The sequence below is a fragment of the Heteronotia binoei genome, chromosome 10 (genome assembly GCF_032191835.1).
Source record: "Heteronotia binoei isolate CCM8104 ecotype False Entrance Well chromosome 10, APGP_CSIRO_Hbin_v1, whole genome shotgun sequence".
Taxonomy (NCBI): Eukaryota; Metazoa; Chordata; class Lepidosauria; order Squamata; family Gekkonidae; genus Heteronotia; species Heteronotia binoei.
Genome location: NC_083232.1, coordinates 6,618,672 through 6,642,265, shown reverse-complemented (window position 1 = coordinate 6,642,265; position 23,594 = coordinate 6,618,672). Strand labels below are relative to the sequence as shown.

Sequence of the window (23,594 nt, the reverse complement as noted above, 5' to 3'; positions counted from 1 at the left end):
AGCCGATGCCACCTCAGTTCATATTAGACCACACCCCCTGATGTAGCCAATCCTCCTGGAGCTTATAGTAGGCCCTGTACTTAAGCTCTTAGAGGATTGGTGACATCAGGGGGGCGTGGCCTAATATGCAGAGCAGCTCGTGCTAGAAAAAGAGCCGATGCCACCTCAGTTCAGTTGACCTTCTATTGGTTTGTTTTGGTTGACACTGCACCAGATGGTTGAGCCTACTACCCCTCCTTGTAGGGAAGAAACACATTGTACCAGCAAGACAGCTATTTATGGTTACTGGTTTCAAACACTGGGCTCTTTGGCATTTTCGTTTTTGTCACGTGTCCTTATTGCTTCTGGGCGGAGAGGTTCTTTTCTGCTTGTGTTTTGCTCCCTCTAGTGGCCAATTTGCTATTACATCACCGATCAATGTAATATCTGATCGGCCAGCACAGGGAGAAAATACATACAGAAAAGAAAACAATCAACAACAAAGCAGCGGGGACACACAAGCAAGGGAAATGGAATGTACAATAGCCCATTCTTTCTACTATAAACACTGGGGGGGGGGGATTGGGAAGTTAAGAAGGTCCAAGAGTCAGCTGAGCCCCAGCGATTGCTGGCAGCACTCCATAACTCACTTCACTTCAGCCTGGGTGGCCCAAGAGAACATCCAAACTGAGCGGTCCCTGTAGCGCAACCAGCAGTCTATGAGGTTTGGTTCATTCCCAGCTACCAGCAGCCTCCTGGGAATTTCCTTGGGAGTTGAAAAGCTGGTTCAGCCCTGACACGTCCCATTTTGTGTAATGTGGCTAGTGACTTTCTGCCTTCAATCCCTTCCACTTTAAGTACAAGGAGCAGGCAATGCCCTGAAATGTTCTCCCTTGGAAGGTGGTGCTCTGTGACCCCAAGTGCAGCAGGATTCAAAAGCATTACTGGAGTTGGCGGAGTTAAGTCGCCACACCCGCTAGCAGTTATTTCAGAGAGAAGGGTTCAGGATTGTGTATTTCTTCCGTGCATTTGCACTGTGTCATTGAGCCATTCTGAGACAATACGTGGGCCGCAACAGCAACCGAATTCCAAGCAGCTGCATGGAGGCACATTTTTTTGAAACATCTCGCATTGATTCTGGGATGGATCTGCGATGCTGGGCATTGGGTGGTCATACCGTTATGTAAGTCGGTTTTCGAGCGCTTCTGGACTGTTTGGGGCGAGGTTCATTGAATCGCTCCATTTCTGCTGAACTGACTAACCTTCGTAGCTGCTTTTTAAAATTATGAATGGACCCAACATTATATGGCAACGTTTTCCTCTTACGTCTGGCGTCAAAAAAAGAATTATAAGGGAACTGACAAGTTTAATATTAAATGCTTGGCCATGTTTTTAACTGGGGAGTCTCAGAAAGTACCGCTAAGAAGTTCGGCTTGGTACTCAAGCTGTGCTCGATCCCTTTCTGTTGACGGGAACTGTTGTGGCGCTGAAGAAATTGGAAGTGTGAAAATGCTAATTTTGTCAGAACGGGATTAAAAAACTGAAGTGTGTCATTTTTAGAGTTTCCTTTTATAATGTCACGAACAGAGACTGTGTAAAAATTCTGCATCACTGCCTCATTTGTAGTATTATATGCACTGGGTAAAATATTTAAATATGTGAATAGTGAGATTATTAGAATCGACTTTCTATTGAAATAAATCTTGCTATATTGTTTTGGAGATCTGTCGGTTTGTGGGATGTGGTCCGCTGCTGAGTAAGATCTTTTGTTCATTTAGACCACCTGGATTCTGTAGATCTCTTTGGCCAAGGGTAGCACTTAGTTCAAAGAACCTTACTCTAATGCACAGCAGATTGCTAGAACTTTTGGGACAGAGATTCTTGAAATTGCACAGTTTGGGCCAAATATATAACTTTGAGTTGTGACCTTCCCGTACTTTGGTTCCCTGAAGTTTTAGAGTCTGCACATAACTTCATTAAGTGTCATCTACCTGATCCTTTATTTGGAGATGCTGCCAGGGATCGAACTTGGGACCTTCTGCATGCCAAACGGATGCTCTGCCACTGAGCCACAGCCTCTAAACCACTCCAAACTCTATTTTCCCAGGAAATCAAACAAATAATCAAGTGGCTGCCTATGCCACCATGGGATCAAAGCTAGATTGCCTCTGGCACATACAAACTGCAGGCTTAGAATGTCATCTTGGCTTGCTCTTCCTAAGGGTTTTTTTTCCATTTGTGGGCTAGATATATATTTTTATTTACCTATTTTGGAGCACCTTCTCTATGAGGAAAGCCTGAAGAGTCTTCAATTTTTCAGTTTAAATAAGAGATTACTAAAGAGGGACATGAGATGTTTATAAAATTATACATGGGGTGGAGAGAATGGACAAGGAGAACTTTTTTTTCCCCTTTCCCAAAATACTAGAACTTGACAAGGGCATCTAGTGAAGCGGATGGCCAACAGGAAAAACTACTTTATATAGAAAGTGATGGAAATGTGGAATTTTCTACCAGAGGATGTAGTGATGGCCACAGGAATAAACAGCTTTAACGGGATTAGATAGATGGATAAGTCTATTGGAGGATAATGTCTTTTGATAGCTACTAGTCATAGTGACTGAGGGAAACCTCCACCTTCAGAGGCAGTAATCCTCTGAATCCCAGAGCCAGGAGGCAAAATCAGGGGAAGGCCTTGGCCTCTCTGCGCTGTTGTGGGCCCTCCAGAGGAACTGGTTGTTCACTGTGTGAGGCAGGATGTTGGACTAGATGGACCCTCCCTGGTCTGATCCAGCTGGGCTCTTCTGAGGTTCTTCTCAGGGGAAGGCCTCAGCCTCTCTGCCCTGTTGCTGGCCCTCCAGAGGAACTGGTTGGCCACTGTGTGAGACAGGAGGCTGGACTAGATGGACCCTCACTGGTCTGACCTAGCAGGGCTCTTCTGAGGGGAAGACCTTGGCCCCTCTGCCCTGTTGTTGGCCCTCCAGAGGAACTGGCTGGCCACTGTGCGAGGTAGGAGGCTGGACTAGATGGAGCCTAACCAGTCTGATCCAGCAGGGCTCTTCTAATGTTCTTCTCAGGGAAAGGCCTTGGCTTCTCTGCCCTATTGTTGTTGCTTGGCCATTGTGTGGGACAGGAGGCTGGACTAGATGGGACTACTGGTCTGACCCAGCAGGGCTCTTCTGAGGTTCATCTGAATTAATACTATTTCAGCTTCACCGATTGTAGGAAAGGAGAAACTACACAACTCCCACAAGCCCATTTTTGTGAAGGGACGGTAGCATTCCTTGACTTATCCCACCTGCTTGGACCAAGTGCTTTTTGGCTGGGAAGGGGGGGGGGGGGGGGAAGCAACATACCTTCCCGGTTAGCCTTCATGTTATCACGAAACAGCTTTAGTACAAAATCCAAATCACTCATGATTTTAAATAGCAAGATGAAGCCGGTGATGCTTAAATATTTTTTTAATGTGCAGCTTCAGAAAGGTTTTGGGGGTCAACTTGGCAGAACCGTTGAGGCTTGAGTAAAATTCAGCCCAGTGCTTAAATGACGCCCCCGCCCTGAAACTAGGGGGTTGAGTGGAAAGTCTAATGGGCTCTAGTGAGGGGTGACAAGTCCTAGCCTGCCAACTCCCCATTTAGAAGCCTCAGAAACTTCAGTTCTCTTTGTTACCAACTGCAAGGGCAGTTTCCCCTCCCCACATGCCAGCCCTTCTTCTTGTACAAATGCCATGAAAAATTGTGCTCGGTAACCAAAATAATGGGACAGGAATATCTGAAACACCCCTCACCACCACCACTCCCAAAGACAGCATGATTGCTGCAAAAAGATGGAGTTTGCATGTACTAAATGTCAGCTTTCCATTTCACCTTGTTTCCTCTTAATTCCTTACTTTGCTTTCCAGAGAAACACACATTTCTCATAACGCAATCAAACTCCTTTAGGGGTCTTTTTGGCTTGTGTTGGCCTTTGCTTCAAAACTCTCTCTTCACCGGGCCATGCTGAAGTAGGAATCTCAAAAGCAGGGTTTTCCTCCTGTTACTTCAGTTGGCAGTGTGCCCCATACTCTGTCAGTTTTCTTTTTTGCACATATTTTGTGCTCCCTCTAAAGGGGTCACTTTAGTTGTTCACCGGCATTCCTCTGGTTTATTTACCCAGCACAAAGGGAAGGGGAATAAACCAGACAAACGCTTGTGAAAGATCGAAACGGCTACTCGAGGAAGCAAATCACGTGCGGCAAAGAAAAAAACCACAGCATGGGCACCCAAGTGACAAAATAACGTGCAGAAAAAAACCCAGACTCTCTTGCATGCTTCTGGTGCTGCTAGGGCATCATACATCATCGTAACACTGATTGAGGGCACAGAAATGGTTCGGAAACGCGTGGGAGAGAAGAGCGAGCGAGAAAGCAGAGCGAGTATGGAAAGCAGGCCTGCCGTCGGCGATGAATTGCTTAAGATGCTACGCAACAAGTCCAGAAAGGGGTTATTTTCTATCCCTGAAGTCCATGTAGGTAATTGTGCTACAAGCTGAGCCATTGATAACAAGCTACTGTCTCCTTGTTCGTTTCTTTTTATGCCGTGTTTCTAGCTGTCTTTTTTTTCCAGGCAATAACTGAAAATGTCAAAGCAGTTCCAGAAAGGTTTCTAGGTCAGTGTGCTGTGGCAATTGGCACAGCTCACCCTCGGGCGGGTGGCCTCCAAATTTCAGCTGCCCTTCATTGGTGGAGGGGGGAGGGGGTCATTTCTCAGCTTCCACTGATCCAAGGCCCTGAAAGGGGGGGTACACCGGACACACTCCCTGTATGGAGAGAGCCAATGAACAGCTGACTATTAGCCACCGGCTAGCCTTTCCTCACAAGCCACCTGCCCCCTAACGGCCTTTTCAGCAGATGACTTCCTATTACAAAGCATAACCCCACCACTTAATAAATATAGATATATATAGACACACATACACACACTTCTCTATTAAGTGTTAGGTGTGAGGAAGGAGAATCACAGTCCAACCACATGTTAAAAAAAGGCTTCTACTCAGGGCTTTTTTTTTTTTTTTTATAGCAGGGACTCCTTTGCATATTAGGCCCCGCACCCCTGATGCAGCCAATCCTCCTGAAGCTTAGAGTAGGCCCTGTACCAGAGCCCTGGAACCTCTTGGAGGATTGGCTACATCAGGGAGGTGTGGCCTCAGGGCTGGAATTCGAGCAGGAGCTGCTTTGCATATTAGGCCACGCACCCCTGATGTAGCCAATCCTCCAAGGGCTTACAGGGCTCTTCTGACAGGGCTCTTGGAGGATTGGCTACATCAGGGGGGTGTGGGCCTAATATGCAAAGGAGTTCCTGTTACAAAAAAAAAAAAGCCCTGCTACTACTCCCTCTAGAGAACAGGGACTCCAGATTCCTCTCATTTGACCAAAAACAGAGAAGACCTGCAAAGAATGCATTCTACATATAGGTCATTCCTCAGTGAGCAAATGGATCGCATCCTTCCCTATGCCTACCTGGGCTGCAGCGGGGAGGGACGTCCTTTCCCAGGTAGGACCAATTTCCCACGTAAATTCCTCGCCCCTTCTGCGTCTGTGTTCCCCACTCGCCCTGGAAATTCCCTGTGCTTTAAGGCTTCTAAATGGGGAGGTCGACGTAATCAGCATGCACCCAGGTTGCAAGAACAGCAATTCCTGCGACTGGTTGAAAGGAAAGGGGGGGGCTAGAGAAGGGCAGTATCTATGGCTGCTTTCAGGCGGTGGAGGAGAGCATGAGGAGGCGGGGTGAGAGCCTCCGGGTTCAGTTTCTTGAAATCCTCGTTGGCGTTCAAGGAAGTCAACACCTTTGCAGTCCGTTTCAAATCGAAGACCGCGTGCAGCATTCCCAGGCCGGAGATGGCAGCTCGGTAGGAATGCTTGGAGGCATCTTCCTCGGAATGGTGGTTCTCGAGGACGAAAATCCGGTTCTCTGCAATGATCTTCAGGAAATTGTAGAACTCCTTGTAGTCAATGCCTGTGTAAGACTTCATCAGCACCTGCGGAGGTGACAGGAAATAAGGTCAGTCAGAGACAAGCCATGGAGTCTTGCGAGCAAAAATTCTGCTTCATGAGCTACCGGCATTAAACTTGTGAGCTCCTGCATAAATGAGTTTGCTCTGGGGACATTTTTCCTGTGCCGAGACAAAAATATGTGAGCCTGGGGCTAAAGAACGGTGAGCTAGCTCACACTAACTCAGCTTAGAGATAACACTAGTCAGAAGCACTAGTACCTACACAGAATGGAATAAGGATTATTCAATTCTAGGTTTCTTTCCCCCCTCTCCCCATCTTTCCTCTATGGCAGGGGTGTCAAACATGCAGTCTGGGGGCCGAATCAGGCCCCCGGAGGGCTCCTATCAGGCCCCCGAGCAATTGGCTGCCATCTGCTTCCTTCTCCCTCTCTCTTGCTTCCTTCTGCATCACAGCTTGCTTTGCCAGGCTCGCTCAGTCACACAGGAGCTAGCGCAAAACCTCTATTTTCCCCGCTGGCTGAGGCTCCTCCCTTGGGGAGGAAGAGGGGGGAGGCAGAGCTTGCTTTGCCAGTCTCTCCCAATCGCACAGCAGAGCTACTGAGCCAAGCCTCTCTTCCTTCCATTAGCTGAGGCTCCTCCCCCTCCTGGTCCTTTAGGGAAGGAAAAAAAGAGCCAGAGCTTCCTTGGCCCGGTTCCCTGGATCCCATGAGAGAAATACAAAGAAAGCACCTTTAAGAACAACAAATGCTAATGTTTTAAGCATATTTTAAGTTTTTTTTTAAAAAAATTAAGCGTCTTTTTGTGCTCTGCTATCTGATCTTAAATAGGTACACACGTAGCTTGACTGGACATAGCCCGGCCCGACAAGATCTCATTTATGTCAGATTTGGCCCTCATAAGAAATGAGTTCAACACCCCTGGCTCCTTTTTATCCTTACATCCTTGTGTAAAGATCGAGGCTGAGCGACTGCGCCTGGCCCCAGGTCACATCACAACTCACGGGCAATGCAGCCCTAGTCTCCATCCACTTCTCCGGCCACAGACCACAGGGACTGAACGCTACCTTCAGATTTTAAGCTTTCCTGTGTCTGGTTTGCATCTAAGTATTTTCTGTGGGCGTGAGAGGCATCCCTGAGGATAAGGAGGGCACAGGTCATGTTAGCCCAAAGACAAATGCTCTTTTTTGCCTTTACTGTAAGGTGCAAAATCAGTAGCTGCCGGCTGTTTCGGCTGTTTCCACTGTTTCTTTCCACTTCTCCATCCCTTGCCCCTCCCATCTATTTGCCTTCCTTCCTGTCTTGTGGCTCTCAAATGTCTGACATTCATTCGATTGGCTCTTATGTTAAACAAGCTTGCCCCCCCCCCCCCCGAGCTAGCATGAAACACACATTGGTTCAATTGGTTTGCATCTAAGTATTTTCTGTGGACGTGAGAGGCATCCCTGAGGATAAGGAGGGCACAGGTCATATTAGCCCAAAGACAAATGCTCTTTTTTGCCTTTACTGTAGGGCAAAGGACCTTCTGTGTGGTGCAAAATCAGCAGCTGCCGGCTGTTCCCAGCGGTCCCTTCCCCTCCGCATGAATGTACATCCTTCCCACCTGCTGCGGCCAATACCATCAGCCGACTGATCCGCTAGGAAACATCTGCCTTGAAAAACAGACCGCGTGAGCAGCAGCAGGCAAGCCTGAAACGACAGGAGCTGCTGACGCTACTGCACAAAAAATTGACCATGAATTCTGCGGCGTTATGGCTGCTGATGCTGTTCTATTACCTTGCAAGACAGACAGCAAATGCGTTTCTATGCTCATTTCCACAAAGTGTCTTGTGGAGCCACAAAGACTCACACGGCTATTGTAGCAGCAGCGTCTGCAATCCTTGCCCACTTGGTCAGACTGCTGGCTGAGCATAACATTCCCTGCGCCTGACCAAGCATCTGTTGCTATGTGTTGGATAGTCTTTAAGATGCCATGGAGCTTGGTGAATCTGGCTGAAGAAGATCCGTGCAGCTGCCCCTCTGTAGATGGCTACCGGCTGCTCTACCTGACACTGCAGGTGCCAATCTTCCATGGTTTCTCTCCACTCTCGGATCTCCCGTTGGACGGCAGCGAGTTCATCTTGGAGGAAGCTCCACATGATGGCTACGTTGCACCCGTTCACCCAGTTGTGGTTGATGGAGATGGTATCCTCCTGAAAGAAGGAGTGGGAGGCTCAAAGGTTTGTCCTTCTTACCTTTGCCAGCAGAGGGGAGGGGAGGCACTGGGGGTCTCCTGCTGACCTACGCAGCTGGATTCCCGGAGCTGGACTGGATCTAGTGGATCTATTGCACTGGCACAAACACTTTCCTCTGGCAAGCTGGCTATAGAATAGGACTGAAAATTCTTGCTTATCTAATCAATCCACATCCAAACAATCACTTTAATAGCTAGCACAGGGGTGGCCAAACTGGCTTGGGAGCCACATAGGGCTCTTTCCCACATATTGTGTGACTTTTGAAGCCCCCACTGCCCCATCAGCCAGCTTGGAGAATACATTTAAAGTTGTTTTCTTTCCACTTCTCCATCCCTTGCCCCTCCCATCTATTTGCCTTCCTTCCTGTCTTGCGGCTCTCAAATATCTGACATTCATGTCTTATGGTTCTCAAACATCTGACATTCATTCGATTGGCTCTTATGTTAAACAAGCTTGGCCCCCCCTGAGCTAGCATGAAACACACATCAAACTGCCTTAAATTTAGTGAGACCACTGGTCCATCAAAGCCAGTATCATCTAATCAGACTGGCAGCAGGTCTCCAGGGTCTCAGAGGTCTTTCACAACACCTATTGCCAGTTTTGTTACCTAATTGCCTTGGGTCAGCCATAGCTCTGGCAGAGGTTGTCCTTGAAAGGGTAGCCCCACCCAGCTCACAGGGTGTCTGTTGTGGGGGAGGAAGGGAAAGGAGATTGTGAGCTGCTCTGAGACTCTTCGGAGTGGAGGGCGGGATATAAATCCAATATCTTCATCTACCTCACAGGGTGTCTGTTGTGGGGGAGGGGAAGGTAAAGGAGATTGTGAGACGCTCTGAGACTCTCTGGAGTGGAGGGCGGGATATAAATCCAATATCTTCATCTACCTCACAGGGTGTCTGTTGTGGGGGAGGGAAAGGTAAAGGAGATTGTGAGCCGCTCTGAGACTCTCTGGAGTGGAGGGCGGGATATAAATCCAATATCTTCATCTACCTCACAGGGTGTCTGTTGTGGGGGAGGAAGGGAAAGGAGATTGTGAGCCGCTCTGAGACTCTTCAGAGTGGAGGGTGGGATATAAATCCAATATCTTCATCTACCTCACAGGGTGTCTGTTGTGGGGGAGGAAGGGAAAGGAGATTGTGAGCCGCTCTGAGACTCTTCGGAGTGGAGGGCGGGATATAAATCCAATATCTTCATCTACCTCACAGGGTGTCTGTTGTGGGGGAGGAAGGGAAAGGAGATTGTGAGCCCCTCTGAGACTCTTCGGAGTGGAGGGCGGGATATAAATCCAATATCTTCATCTACCTCACAGGGTGTCTGTTGTGGGGGAGGAAGGGAAAGGAGATTGTGAGCCGCTCTGAGACTCTTCGGAGTGGAGGGAGGGATATAAATCCAATATCTTCCTCTTCTTCTAAAGATGCTAGGGAACGTCTTCGTAAAAAGCAGCGCCTCTTCCACTGAGCCACGGTCTTATATAAGAACAAAAAGGAATTCCTCAAACCCAATCATGGGTTGCCTGTATGTCAGTTTCCCTATAGCTTAGCTGTTGTAATGTCACAGAATGTTAGTCACACTCTGACTACATTGGGGAAACATGTTTTTAAAAATGCAGGGAACTTATTAATAAAGCAAATAGTTAAATTTGCTTCTAAAAATATCAAACAGCAGGCCTGCTGGCCGCTCAGCTGGCCAGCTGGAGTGTATTGCCTTGCTCCTATTAATTTGAAATATCAGGATGCTTCGCACTGAGCTAGAACACTGGCCCATTTGGCAAAATAGTGAGCACTGGGGATTAGTTCCTGTCTAGGAAGAGATCCTGTCCCAGCCCTGATTAAGATTATGAATTCTTTTATATGGAGATGCTGCGGTTAAACTTGGAACCTTCCGCATCCAAAGCACGCGCTCTACCAAAGGACTATGATTCTTTCCCTTTCACTTCTTTGCACTCAAGTCAAAAATGACTCCAGAAATCCATGCCGCAGGGCAGTAACATCTCAAAGGATGATGCTCGCTCTCCGAAATGTCTTCTTACCAGATTGTAAACCTGATGGTGCCACCCGCTGGGAATGAAGACGATCTCCCCGGCTTCCTGGAGGATCTCAACAGGAGCAGTGCTTTGGGCGTAGCGAGGGTAAATGTTGCTCTGTTTCAGCTCAGGTGCGGTGATGTCAAAGGGCAAGTGGCCATGGCGGTCTCGAAGGTTCTCCTCTTGTCCCGGGGGAAAGATCAGCCATTTCTTTTTCCCGCAGATATTGGCTGACCAGCTATAGGAGCGGAAGACATCTGCATGGAAGGGAGTCCTGGGGAGTGAGTCACAAGATTAGGAACAGGCTCTGGCATACCATAAGCAGAGGCAGGTTTGTAAATGGGACAGGCAGAAGGGCACCCTCTTGTGTTCTCACAGGTTCTCTGTATTCTGGGTGCTTGTGGGGGCACAGTGGGAGGGCTTCTAGTGTCCTGGCCTCACTGGTGGACCTCCTGATGGCACTTGGGGTTTTTTTGGCCACTATGTGACACAGAGTGTTGGTCTGGAGGGGCCATTGGCCTGATCCAACATGGCTTCTCTTATGTTCTTATGTGACACAGAGCGTTGGACTGGATGGGCCATTGGCCTGATCCAACATGGCTTCTCTTAAGTTCTTATGTGACGCAGAGTGTTGGACTGGAGGGTCCACTGGCCTGATCCAACATGGCCTCTCTTATGTTCTTATGTGACACAGAGTGTTGGACTGGATTGACCATTGGCCTGATCCAACATGGCTTCTCTTATGTTCTTATGCATTTTTTTAAAAAACATCCCACTTCTTCCCTGCACTTGCGCTTCCTCTGTGTTTGTGGCTCCACCTCCATGCGGTGGCCATTTTGTAGGTGCACCCATCATCATGTGGCAGAATTCCAAAGGTGCCCACCGGCTCAAAAAGTTGGCAGACTCCTGGGCTAGACAATACACATAATAGTGAGAACTAAACTCCATCTGCCCTCGCGATGCTTTCTGAGGGAGATAACCTTTTCTCCACAGGGGAAAAAATGCACAACATTTAAGACTGATCCAGGTACCTTTAAGACCAACAAAGTTTTATTCAACGTTCTTGCTCTTAAGAAAAACAAAGAAACTTTATTGGCCTTAAAGGTGCCATTGAATTCAAACTTTGTTCCAACACTTAAGATTGCAAAGCACACGTTTTCTGATTACGTGCATACTCCTTGCCTTCTTCCTAAACAGTATCACTTCTACCATAATGTCTTTTTATTTAGAGTTAAGGCCCACATAAGCACTCTGCCTCTGACACAAGCACTCAGTCCAAAGGAAACGCATGAAAGCACCCCACTGGCTTTACCATGAGCCCTTGGGTCCCATATAGACAAAGCGATAGTCATCCACTTTTATGGCGTCCCAGTATTCATTCAGCCAGTCAGAAGAGAAGTAGATCGGGATGGTGTAAACATCTTGTTCTGGGAAAGCCCTTGAAGAGACAGTTTTTGAAAAGGAATAAAGAACATCTGAGTGAAGACCTGCTTAAAATTTGGACTACAGTAAGCAAGGTGCAGGGTAATGGACTGACAGTTGGCACTCTGGTTCCAAACTTTTTTTTTTTTTTAGTTCACGCATCACCTGTTTTCCCCGTGTTTCCCTAATCCCAAGTCATTTTTTTTTTTGTTTACCTAATCCCAAATCCTAAAGTTGATTCAGGTGTTACTTTGCCCTGCGGCTTCCAGTCTCCCCATTCCTAAAGAATCCCTGCCAAAGGTTATACAGTCGAATTTCAGAAACCCTGGGAAACAGCTCATTTGAGGTCCATGGGCTTCTGATTTACTCCTTATGCGGCTCACACAAACAGAGGTGTGTAACCACATAGTAACATCTGAACCAGTCTTTACAGTGAAAAACCTGGATCCAGAAGGGGCACCACAGTGATCCAGTTACTTCATTTTCAGCCAGATCAAAGGTCCAACTCCATGGTTTGAATGATTTCAAAGACAGCTCCTTATATCCACAAGATATTCAAAGGAGAAGAAGCTGGCTGCAAAGCTATCTGGTCTTCCTTTAAGATTTTCCAGAACATTTTCCCTCGCTTTATTTTCCACAGAAAAATTTTCCTTAAGGTTTCCCTGAGCATCTTAAAGTCTATTACTTCACAAAATTAGCAACAGTCAATGCATGAAGTTGCCAATATAAGGTAAAGCAAGCTTGGCCGTTCCAAAGCTGTAATTAAAATTTCCAAATAATTATCTGTAAGGACTGAGAGTACATGTGGGTTTTATTGATTTGTAAATATGTGGAGGGTCTTAAAGTCACCAACACATATAATCTATATTTTTTTTTAAATCAAGTTATGGATGCACCTGATTGGCTATGTAGGTCAAATCAAAACCAAAACTAAAATTCTTCTATCTCCTCTTGTATGGTGGAAAAGCCTTTGCCATCACCAATCTGATACAGAAGTAATGAGTAATTTGAGTTATGAAGTGTTCCGCTGACCTTTGTGGATGACAGTTAAATTCTGCTGAAACTGATTTCCATGGTAGATCATGCATAGTTATTTGAATGTATTAAAATCAGAGTTTTCAGCATCTTCCTTCCTTCCATCCCCACCCCCACCCCATTTATATAATGTAAGGGAAGTGCATGCTATACTGTTTTCTAAGTATTATTTTAAAGTAATTTGCTGAATTGATCTGAATATCATTTGAACTATACTTGATTCCCTTCCCCCATTAAATATTCCAGTTCAATGTTTTGTTGCTTTTGAGATGTAACATTTGCGCTAAATCAGATCACATTCTATTTAGGGCACTAGATAATTTACTGGAAAAGGTTTTTTCCCCCTCTGGAATACTCACATCACTGATAATCAGCATTACAGAATCTGATCATGACTGGGGAACTTGCAATATGGGAGTGGGCTCCAGCCTTCTACAGCTACTAGCAGCTAATTCTGTAGGTCAAGTTTAAGGACAGCACATTTAGCAGCAAGAGGGCAGACTCATTCATTCGCTTATGATGCTGGCCAGGTGTTCCTTGCCTATGGCACACTCAGGCCTTGCTGGTACTAGATGTTCAGTGTCTATTTCCAGCACCACTGAAATCTCCAGTTATTGGAAGGGATGGCTCATGGAAGAGGAGAAAAGACTTGTTCAGTTATAGGGCAGATTTCAGTCAAGTACTAGGAACATATGGACGTATGAAGCTGCCTTATACTGAATCAGACCCTGGGTCCATCAAAGTCAGTATTGTCTTCTCAGACTGGCAGCGGCTCTCCAGGGTCTCAAGCTGAGGTTTTTCACACCTATTTGCCTGGACCCTTTTTTGGAGATGCCAGGGATTGAACCTGGAACCTTCTGCTTCCCAAGCAGATGCTCTGCCACTGAGCCACCGTCCCTCCCCCAAGAAGGGACGAAGCTTCCTAGAGGGCAGTTCAGCAATGGAACTAAGCACCTGTGGTGCGGGCCCTCTGGCAGTCTGGAAACAGAGGATGCCTGAGATAAACAGGTTGCTTACCTGTAAGTGATGATCTTCGAGTGGTCATCTGTGCAGTCACACACGCCCACCCAGCCTTCCCCTCTGCTGGCTTTTTCTGCCTTGGTTTTTACCTTTGTAGACTGTCAGTAGCGGCTGGAAGAAACTGAGTGGGAATGGCGCCTCCCGCTTGCTCCAGGCATGCGCAGTCGATGCCTGCTCCCCAAGGCGAACGGAAAGCGCGCAACCCCCCCCCCAAAAAAACGCTCTAGGAGTGCTATTGGAGACTCCGAGGTATGGATCCGTTGCCTTCAGCATGACCCATGTGTGGGACTGCACAGAGACCACGATGAAGATCCTCTAGTTTTGAGTTCTTCGCATTGAGTAGGGGTTGTCTGTGGCCATACCACCTTGAACATGCCTGGTATCTGCAAGCTAAGCACTGAAGGTTAAAATAGATGGCCTCTAAGACTCTAGGATTCTGATTTAAAAATTGTTTAGCAATTGACAAAAAAAGAAAGCCTGCTTCAACTTGCAATGCAACAGAAACACAGATAAGCGCAAATCCTATCCGCTACGTTTATTACAAGCACAGAGTGCCAGGGAAGGCAGCAAAGCTCTTGTGTCCTCTGCTATCCAGCTTCAATGGACTTCTCTACTAGCATTTCAGTGTACCAGAATTCCAAATGTCAGTCAGAATGCAACGACACAAACATATATGAATGGGGGAAAAAAAAAACAAGACGTCAGAGAAGGGAAAAAAAGGCCTTCTCATATGGGTAATTCTTGCATAACTCAACTGCGTGCAGAAAAAGGAAGGGAGGAAAATGCATTCATCATAGGAAGGAACAGACAAAGATGCTGGATGAACTGCAAGCCAAACCAGCTCCTATATGCATTTGGGATCTCCGATCATGCAGTCGCAACCTTGTGTGTGGCTACAGTCTCGACACAGATGGCTAAGTAAGAATGCTTCCGGAAATTTAATCATTTGGCAAAGGAACGTCAGGGGTGCAATTCGGCAGCATTCCAGAATGTCGTAAGAGCATGCTGAGGAGTTCCAAAACTCACCTGTGCAGGTGCCAGTCCTTGAGGTAAAGGCACCCTCGGGGCGAGCGGTAATTTTTTTTAATGTGTTCTTTCCAATAGCTTATGTACTCCTTGAGTTTGAGGTGTTCCTTTGGGTTAGAATTGTATTCCTTGACATCACAGTTGGCAACAGGGACTACAGCCTCCCCTGAAACATAAACTCTTTGAGCCCACTGGGGAGAATAACTGAAGCCATATTAGGATTACTGATAAAAAAGAGCATCGGCGCCTCCAGTCTGTCGACAGGGTCAGCCACCTCGGAGGCAGAGCTAAGCGACCCATAGCACAACAAAGGAAATGAAAGGAACTTCCTTCAGCTGTTTCCTGATCAACTGAATGCTGGGAAATACAGACTAACCAGCAGAACAAGCCTAGAACACACGACACTGTCTTCTACTGCCTGGTCCTTTGACCTGGAGATGGCAGGGATTGAACCGGGGACCTTCTGCACGCCAAGCCGGTGTGCTGCCGCTGAGCCACGGTCCCTCCCCAAACAGACCAGAAAAGGTCTTTTGTTCTGAAGTGACTGTCAGATCTTGACAGAAGTCATGACTGCAGTACAGCACAGCCCTGAGCTTACTTCTCACATGTATGCCTATAGGAAAATACGCGCTCTGGTTAGCTTTTCTAAAATTTCGTGGTGTATCTTTTATGCTTGCCCATTATCAAAATGAAGAGGAAACAAGAGATGAACATATGAAGCTGCCTTATACTGAATCAGACCCTCAGTCCATCAAAGTCAGCCTTGTCTACTCAGACTGACAGCAGCTCTCCAGATGAGGTTTTTCACACCTATTTGCCTGGACCCTTTTTTGGAGATGCCGGGGATTGAACCTGGGACCTTCTGCTTACCAAGCAGATGCTCTACCACTGAGCCACCGTCCCTCCCCAGATAGGCACCGTCCCTCCCCAGGTAGGCACAGACAATCTATAATCTTTTGTCATAAGTGTTTTTCCGACTAATATCTGAAGAGCCAGTGTGCTGTAATGCTGAAGGCTGGCGAACTCTAATTTGGAGAGCCTGGTTCGATTTTCCAGTGTGTCACCGTCAGTCTCCCCCTCCCTTACTGAACCTGGTGGGAATGGGGATCCTAGGAGGAGTTCCTGCACTCCTAAATTCCCTAACAGGTAACAAAGCAGCTCCTCAGAATACTTTTGACTTTGTACTCGATACCTCTAAATGTGAAGAAAACATGTATAAAATGTGTGGTTTGTGTAGATCAAAACCAACCGCTCTGCCGCACACTCTAGAAGCTTGGATGCTCTTCTGGAAAACCTTGAAAGACAGGGATCTGAGAACATACAAAGAGCCCTGCGGGCACAGATAGTCCAGCATCCCATCTTACATAGTGGGCGATCAGTTCCACTGGAGGGCCAACAACAGGACATAGAGGCTTTCCCCTAATGTTGCCTCCAGGCACTGGAATTCAAGAAGAAGAAGAAGATATTGGATTTATATCCCGCCCTCCACTCCGAAGAGTCTCAGAGCGGCTCACAATCTCCTTTACCTTCCTCCCCCACAACAGGCACCCTGTGAGGTAGATGAAGATATTGGATTTATATCCCGCCCTCCACTCCGAAGAGTCTCAGAGCGGCTCACAATCTCCTTTACCTTCCTCCCCCACAACAGACCCCCTGTGAGGTGGGTGGGCTGCTCTTTCAAGGACAACCTCTGCCAGAGCTATGGCTGACCCAAGGCCATGCTAGCAGGTGCAAGTGGAGGAGTGGGGAATCAAACCCGGTTCTCCCAGATAAGAGTCTGCACACTTAACCACTACACCAAACTGGCTCTCTATTAGAGCTATGGCTGACCCAAGGCCATTCCAGCAGCTGCAAGCAGAGGAGTGGGGAATCAAAGCCGGTTCTCCCAGATAAGAGTCCTTGCACTTAACCACTACACCAAACTGGCTCTCTATTATAGCTATGGCTGACCCAAGGCCATTCCAGCAGCTGCAAGCAGAGGAGTGGGGAATCAAACCCGGTTCTCCCAGATAAGAGTCCTTGCACTTAACCACTACACCAAACTGGCTCTCTATTATAGCTATGGCTGACCCAAGGCCATTCCAGCAGGTGCAAGTGGAGGAGTGGGGAATCAAACCCGGTTCTCCCAGATAAGAGTCCGCGCACTTAACCACTCCACCCAACTGGCTCTCTATTAGAGCTATGGCTGACTCAAGGCCATTCCAGCAGGTGCAAGTGGAGGAGTGGGGAATCAAATTCGGTTCTCCCAGATAAGAGAGCTATGGCTGACCCAAGGCCATTCCAGCTGCTGCAAGGGGAGGAGTGGGGAATCAAACCCGGTTCTCCCAGATAAGAGTCAGCATATTTAACCATTACACCAAACTGGCTCCCCACTACACCAAACTGGCTCAGAGATTGACTGCCACTGAATGCGGAGGTCTGCACAAGAGAAAGCTTCCAGAACATTAAGACTGAATTATCAATTACTGATTACAAGCCCAGCACGATCTTTTCATTCACTGATTTAATCTTAGAATGATGCTAGCTGGCATATCACAGCTGTATTGCAGACAGAGCTAAAAAAAAAAAAGAGAGAGGAAAAAAACAGAAAAGCAAATCGATTGCTAATTGAGGTGGGTGACCACAAACAATACTGCGCGTAAAAGCCAAAGACCTATCAAAACTCTTCACTTTAATAGACACTGACAAATCACATCGAGCAATTGTAATTTAAAGCTGACTTACCAAATGTCTGCAGCAAATAATCAAAGTTTGGCTTTCCATCTGGGGTCACCCACTTCCTCCTGCTGCCCCAGCCTTCGGTGAATTTAGCTGAGAAAACACAGGGGTCGTTGGGAATCAAGTAATCCTTGAAAAAGTCTGCGTAAGTGAATGTTTCGGGCTTTTCGATGTAGTCAACATGGTCATGGGGCTGACAGCTTGCCCCGCGAGGTGGGCTGCTATAGTCACGGAAAAACTTAGTAGCGCAGGCAAATGTGTCCCTGTCCATTCAGGCGACAAAAAGACTGACACCCAGCTTAACAGGTGACAGACAGACAAGGTTAAACTATGCTAAAAGAAAGCTGGACAATAAAGCGGATGGAGGGAAGGAATCAGGAAAGGCGGAGTGTATCGCATAAAAGAGTCCAGTTCCAAATTTTGCTAGAAAATCTTCCCATTTGGCTTGTGCTGTCTATGGCTACTTATGCTGTTTGGCTGCTTTTGGTTTTTCAGAACGCTTGCTTTCCAGCGCTAAAGCACACACAGCAGTGCTATTTTGCTTCCATGCGTCTCTTTGGCATCTCGTGGAGAGCAGCAGGTAGGCACGGCCTCGGGCAGATATCTAGAAACAAAACAAGAACATCCTCATTTCAAAAACTGCGTCTCAAATTTGCTCATAATGATTTATGATCCTAAAAATATCAGAACAGCCCTGTTGGATCAGACCAGTGATTCATCTGGTCCAGCATCCAATCTCACACAGTGGCCAACCACTTCCTTTGGCGGGCACAGAGGCTGAGGCCTTCCCCTGATAAGGACATCAGAAGAGCCCTGCCAGATCAGACCAGTGGTCCATCTGTTTCAGTATCCCATCTCACACTGTGGCAGACAAATTCCCCTGAAAGGCCAACAACAGATCACAGAGGCAAAGGCCTCCCCCTGATGTTAGCCAGTTTGGTGTAGTGGTTAAGTGTGCGGTCTCGTATCTGGGAGAACCAGGTTTGATTCCCCACTCCTCCACTTGCACCTGCTAGCATGGCCTTGGATCAGCCATAGCCCTGGCAGAGGTTGTCCTTGAAAAGGCAGCTGCTGTGAGAGCCCTCTCCAGCCCCACCCACCTCACAGGGTGTCTGTTGTGGGGGAGGAAGGGAAAGGAGATTGTGAGCCGCTCTGAGACTTTTCGGAGTGGAGGGAGGGATATAAATCCAATATCTTCATCTACCTCACAGGGTGTCTGTTGTGGGGGGGGAAGGTAAAGGAGATTGTGAGCCGCTCTGAGACTTTTCGGAGTGGAGGGAGGGATATAAATCCAATATCTTCATCTACCTCACAGGGTGTCTGTTGTGGGGGGGGGGAAGGTAAAGGAGATTGTGAGCCGCTCTGAGACTTTTCGGACTGGAGGGAGGGATATAAATCCAATATCTTCATCTACCTCACAGGGTGTCTGTTGTGGGGGGGGGGAGGTAAAGGAGATTGTGAGCCGCTCTGAGACTTTTCGGACTGGAGGGAGGGATATAAATCCAATATCTTCATCTACCTCACAGGGTGTCTGTTGTGGGGGAGGAAGGGAAAGGAGATTGTGAGCCACTGTGAGACTCTTCGGAGTGGAGGGCGGGATATAAATCCAATATCATCTTCTTCTACCTCTTGGCCCTGGAATTCAGAGGTGTGCTGCTTCATAAAACTAAGGTTCCCTTTCATCACCATGGCTAGCAGTTCACTTTAGTCACCATGGCTTGTCCTATAGCCCTAGTCTGACCAACCACTCTGCTGAGGAGATTTCTACTCCTATGAATGTCAACAGCATTAGGCTACATTGCACAAGGGAAGCATCTATGATGCAGCTCTTTGGAGCAGAAAAAGTATGAAAAATTAATGCATCGTAGACACAGAGACGCTCACGCTGCACTACCCAAAAGGGGGCAAAGGCTGGATGGGCAACTTACCCTGTCTCCTAGATGAAAAAGACCCAGCATCTGACCCAGATCTTTGCCCTGCCCATGGTAACTGCCTGCCCTACATATATTAAAACCTGCAACCTCAAACTATCAATCACACCATGCTTTGTGCACTATTAGGTACCGAGAAGCCATCTTCTGAAGTCTAGCAGTGTGAAAAAGAGCAGAAGAACTTTAGAGAGTATACCCACACAACTAACCCCACCTAAATCTTGATTTTCCTCCATAACCTTTCATTAAGCAAACACTGTCTCAGGCTCCTTAGAATTCTGCCATCTGGGATGCAGAGATTAACTTACTTAAATTTTGTAGTAAACCTGGTACCAGTATTCATCCTACTAGAGTTATTATTTACATCCAACTCTCCCAGCTAATATGTAGCTCCTTACTATGAAAATATTAAAGAGCTATACTAATAGCAGCTAGAGGAGACATGTGTGCTTTCTAACCTTAAACCAGTGTGTCTGGGGGATAGGAAGGGCCAAGCACCATCACTCCCATGCCAAGCCCACGATTCAAATGGGAGGGGGGTGTCTCTCTCACTCTCTCCTGGCTACTTTTGGAAGGCTGAAAAATATATCAGGAGATCCCATCAAGAGTGTAACTGGGTGATCTCAAGCAAGCCTCTGTCTCTCTCATGCCCCCTTCATTCTCTGAAGACATGAGGAGTAACTCAAAGAAGACGACGACGACTGCAGATTTGTACCCCACCCTTCTCTCTGAATCAGAGACTCAGAGCGGCTTACAATCTCCTATATCTTCTCCCCCCCACAAGAGACACCCTGTGAGATGGGCGGGGCTGAGAGAGCTCTGACAGAAGCCGCCCTTTCAAGGACAACTCCTGCCAGAGCTCTGGCTGACCCAAGGTCATTCCAGCAGCTGCAAGTGGAGGAGTGGGGAATCAAACCCGGTTCTCCCAGATCAGAGTCCGCACACTTCACCACTACACCAAACTGGTTCTCGAGATATAGCAGGAAACCTCATCCCCTGCCACCAACGTTGTTAGTCTTTAAGCTGCTTCCTCTTTTCTATTGCTACAGACAGACAGACAAACATGGGTACCCCCCCATCACGTGTAATACACAAGTAGGGATCTATTTCCCTGCATAATGAAAGTTTGACAAAATAAATACGATTAGGCTCAGGCTGTATGCATTCGGTGCTCGACTCCCTCTCTTCAAGGGCTTCTTTTTTTTTTTTTTGCAGCTTTTGCCCTAATGCGAACTTCACAATGAGCAACTATCTTTTTTTTTTTAAAGGATAGACCATTTTTTAACAATATCATAAGCTATGCACAGAGCTTTATTGCTCCCCCCTTTAGTTCCCAAAAACGCCCCCCTCAGCAGCACTGGTCTCCATCCCACCCCCCACCCCCAACCAAGAACCTTGGAGGGAGCTGTCCCCTAATTTTGCAGTTGCCTCCCAATTTTGCAGCTTCACGAGAGGGGGGAGAATTGGAAATTCTCTCCTCCCTTTTTTTGTCCCCCATCCCCTTCTTTGGCCTCTCCCCTCCCCTTAATATTATACAATCACCCCCCCCCCACACACACACACTTCTGCCATATCCCCCCCCCCATTCAAATCCCCTCCCCCACCATTTTTGGGCCTCACCTAGGGTTGCCAAGTCCAATTCAAGAAATATCTGGGGACTTTGGGGGTGGAGCCAGGAGACTTTGAGGGTGGAGCCAGGAGACATTAGGGGTGGAGCCAAGATCAAGGCTGTGACAAGCATCATTGAACTCCAAAGGGAGTTCTGGCCATCACATTTAAAGGGACCGCACACCTTTTCAATGCCTTCCTTCCATAGGAAATAATGAAGGATAGGGGCACCTTCTTTTGGGACTCACAGAATTGGACCCCCTGGTCCAATCTTTTTGAAACTTGGGGGGTATTTTGGGGAGAAGCACCAGATGCTATACTGAAAATTCGGTGCCTCTACCCCCCAAAACAGCCCCCCCCCAGAGCCCCAGGTACCCGCAGAGCAATTCTCCATGATTTTCTGTGGGAATAAATCTCCATAGGGAATAGCAGAGTCCCCAGCAGCCATTTCCCTCCCCTCCCCCCGCTTTCTGAGGACCCTGAACCGGGGGATCCCCTGCCCCCACCTGGGGACTGGCAACCCTAGCCTCACCTCACCTGTCGCCCATGTCAGCCCCCTTCTTCCTCAGCGCCCAGCTCACGGGACCCCTGCCCACTTTCAACCCCCCCCCCATCATTTTTGGCCCTCTGCTCCTCTCTCCCCCCCTCCCCTCAGGAAGACCCCTCCCCCACCGTCAGTCCTTCCTCTCCCCCCTCTCCCGCAAGCGCGCATGCGCAAACTCACCCCGGCCTCCCCATTCAAGACCCGCTCGCTCTTTCCGCAGCGGCTCAGTCCCTCAGAGGGCGCGCCCAGACGGCCGCGCATGCGCCGGCGCGCGCTCGACCTGAGCGGGCGGGTGGGGACGACGGCTGCGGAGGAGGAGGGGACGGGGAGGAGCCTGGAGGTGGCAAAGAGCCAATGGGAGAGCTTTCCGGCTCGGCGCAAGCGCGGTGAGGGGCAGGGCTCGAGCCGGCGAGGAAGGAAGCGACGGTTGGGGGTATTTTTCCCTTCCCTCCCCACCAGTTATTTTTTCCCGCCTTTTTCTCCTCCTCCCCCCCCCCCAGGCGGCAGGTAAGCCGTCGCTGGCCCCTCCCCCGTCGCTGGCCCCTCCCCCGCTTCTCTGCCTCCTCCTGTTCCGCGAGGGAGCCAGTGGTCTGTTGCCAACCCCCAGCTGGGGCCTGGAGACCTCCTAGACGGACCTGGAAGAAGTGGCCGCTGGGCAGCACAAACTCTATGGTATACCATAGAGCGTAGGGGGCGTCGTTTCCTAGAGTTTCCTAAACCCCAAAGAGCCAGGAATTTCGCAGGCTGGAGTGGGGGGGGGGCTAACACCAGTGGTCTGTTGCCAACCCCCAGCTGGGGCCTGGAGACCTCCTAGACTGACCTGGAAGAAGTGGCCGCTGGGCAGCACAAACTCTATGGTATACCATAGAGCGTAGGGGGCGTCGTTTCCTAGAGTTTCCTAAACCCCAAAGAGCCAGGAATTTCGCAGGCTGGAGTGGGGGGGCCCTAAGAAGTGCTGTCATTTATTGTGGTAGGGGGAGGAACAGTGGGCATCCCAGAATCTCTCCCCCCCCCCAGTGGCTATGCCTGCAGTCGGGCTCTGTCCCTCTCCCTCTGTGCTATAAGGGAGGTTGCAGGGCCAATTCCATCTTATTCTCTCTCTCCCCCCCCCACTGCCTCCACCTTGCTATAAACTAAGGGGCTCATCCTGTCCCTTGAAGAAATACTAGCTGCCCTTTCCCCTTCCTAGTTTCCAACCTAAGGTAAGGAACAGGAGTTGAATGGGATTGCTGAAAAGTTGCATTGCATTCTATTTCATTGGGGCTTCTTTTGGTGGGCTTCCCCTTCTCCGCGGATGCGCGCCTTGTGGAATGGGCTGCCTGAAGGGGTTCAGGAAGTTTCACGTCCAAACTGTACAACAGACTTGCTTAGGAAAGGTTTTTTTTCTCTACAGAGCAATATCAAAATATGGTTCAGGAAGGTGCTTGTACGGAAGAAATGGGACTTTGAACCATACAGGAGTGTTTTCTACCTGTTTGCTGCATATATTATCTTACTATTGCTTTGTTTTTTCTATTTAATACCGTTTTCTTCATTGTTCAATAGATACGGTACTTGTGCTTTGGAAGAACTGCTGGGATCTTACTTTTGTTGCATTCCATATCGGATATTGCAATGTATTGATTGCATCGAAGGGCCCCCAGCGTGTTGCCCAGGGGGGGCCATCAATCCTGCCGAGTACTTTGAGAAAGTGGGCAGGGATAGTGAGGAATTTTGCCTGGTGGTGTTACTGAATGGCTATACAGATAAAAAGGTATTCTGTTAAACAGCGCTTTTGTTGAAAAGTCACTATGAAATTAGGGTTTGTAGAATCTTTCGGGCTCAAGTGCCGTGTTCTACTGGAGAAAGTTTTTCTTCCAGACATTTCGTTATCAGAGAACGAAACGTCTGGAAGAAAAACTTTCTCCAGTAGAACATGGCACTTGAGCCCAAAAGATTCTACAAACCCTAATGATGATGCCAGCCGTGAAAACCTGAAATCTTTGGTAGTCACTATGAAAATTATATATTATCTTATTCCCTGACATTTTGTGATTGGCTTCTCCACCTTTGGCCGCCGTTTTGTGATTG

At 48.1% G+C, this 23,594-nt stretch overlaps 2 protein-coding genes across 2 annotated transcripts in view; one reads left to right on the top strand and one right to left on the bottom strand.

Annotated features, from left to right (window-relative positions):
- Positions 1-3,534: 3,534 nt before the first annotated feature.
- On the bottom strand, positions 3,535-21,791 carry JMJD4 (jumonji domain containing 4). Its single transcript, XM_060247924.1, has 7 exons — positions 21,705-21,791; positions 17,448-18,045; positions 14,724-14,889; positions 11,533-11,658; positions 10,227-10,494; positions 8,012-8,158; positions 3,535-5,994 (listed from the first exon to the last, which is right to left on the bottom strand). The coding sequence occupies exons 2-7, from the start codon at positions 17,710-17,712 to the stop codon at positions 5,683-5,685; spliced, it is 1,284 nt and encodes a 427-aa protein (XP_060103907.1). The 5' UTR covers positions 17,713-18,045; positions 21,705-21,791; the 3' UTR covers positions 3,535-5,682.
- SNAP47 (synaptosome associated protein 47) overlaps positions 21,751-23,594 on the top strand; it is a 51,516-nt gene continuing 49,672 nt past the window's right edge. The window contains exon 1 of the mRNA XM_060247923.1: positions 21,751-21,910. Within this exon, the coding sequence (XP_060103906.1) occupies positions 21,784-21,910 (127 nt within the window). The 5' untranslated portion in view covers positions 21,751-21,783. The remainder of the gene's footprint in view (positions 21,911-23,594) is intronic.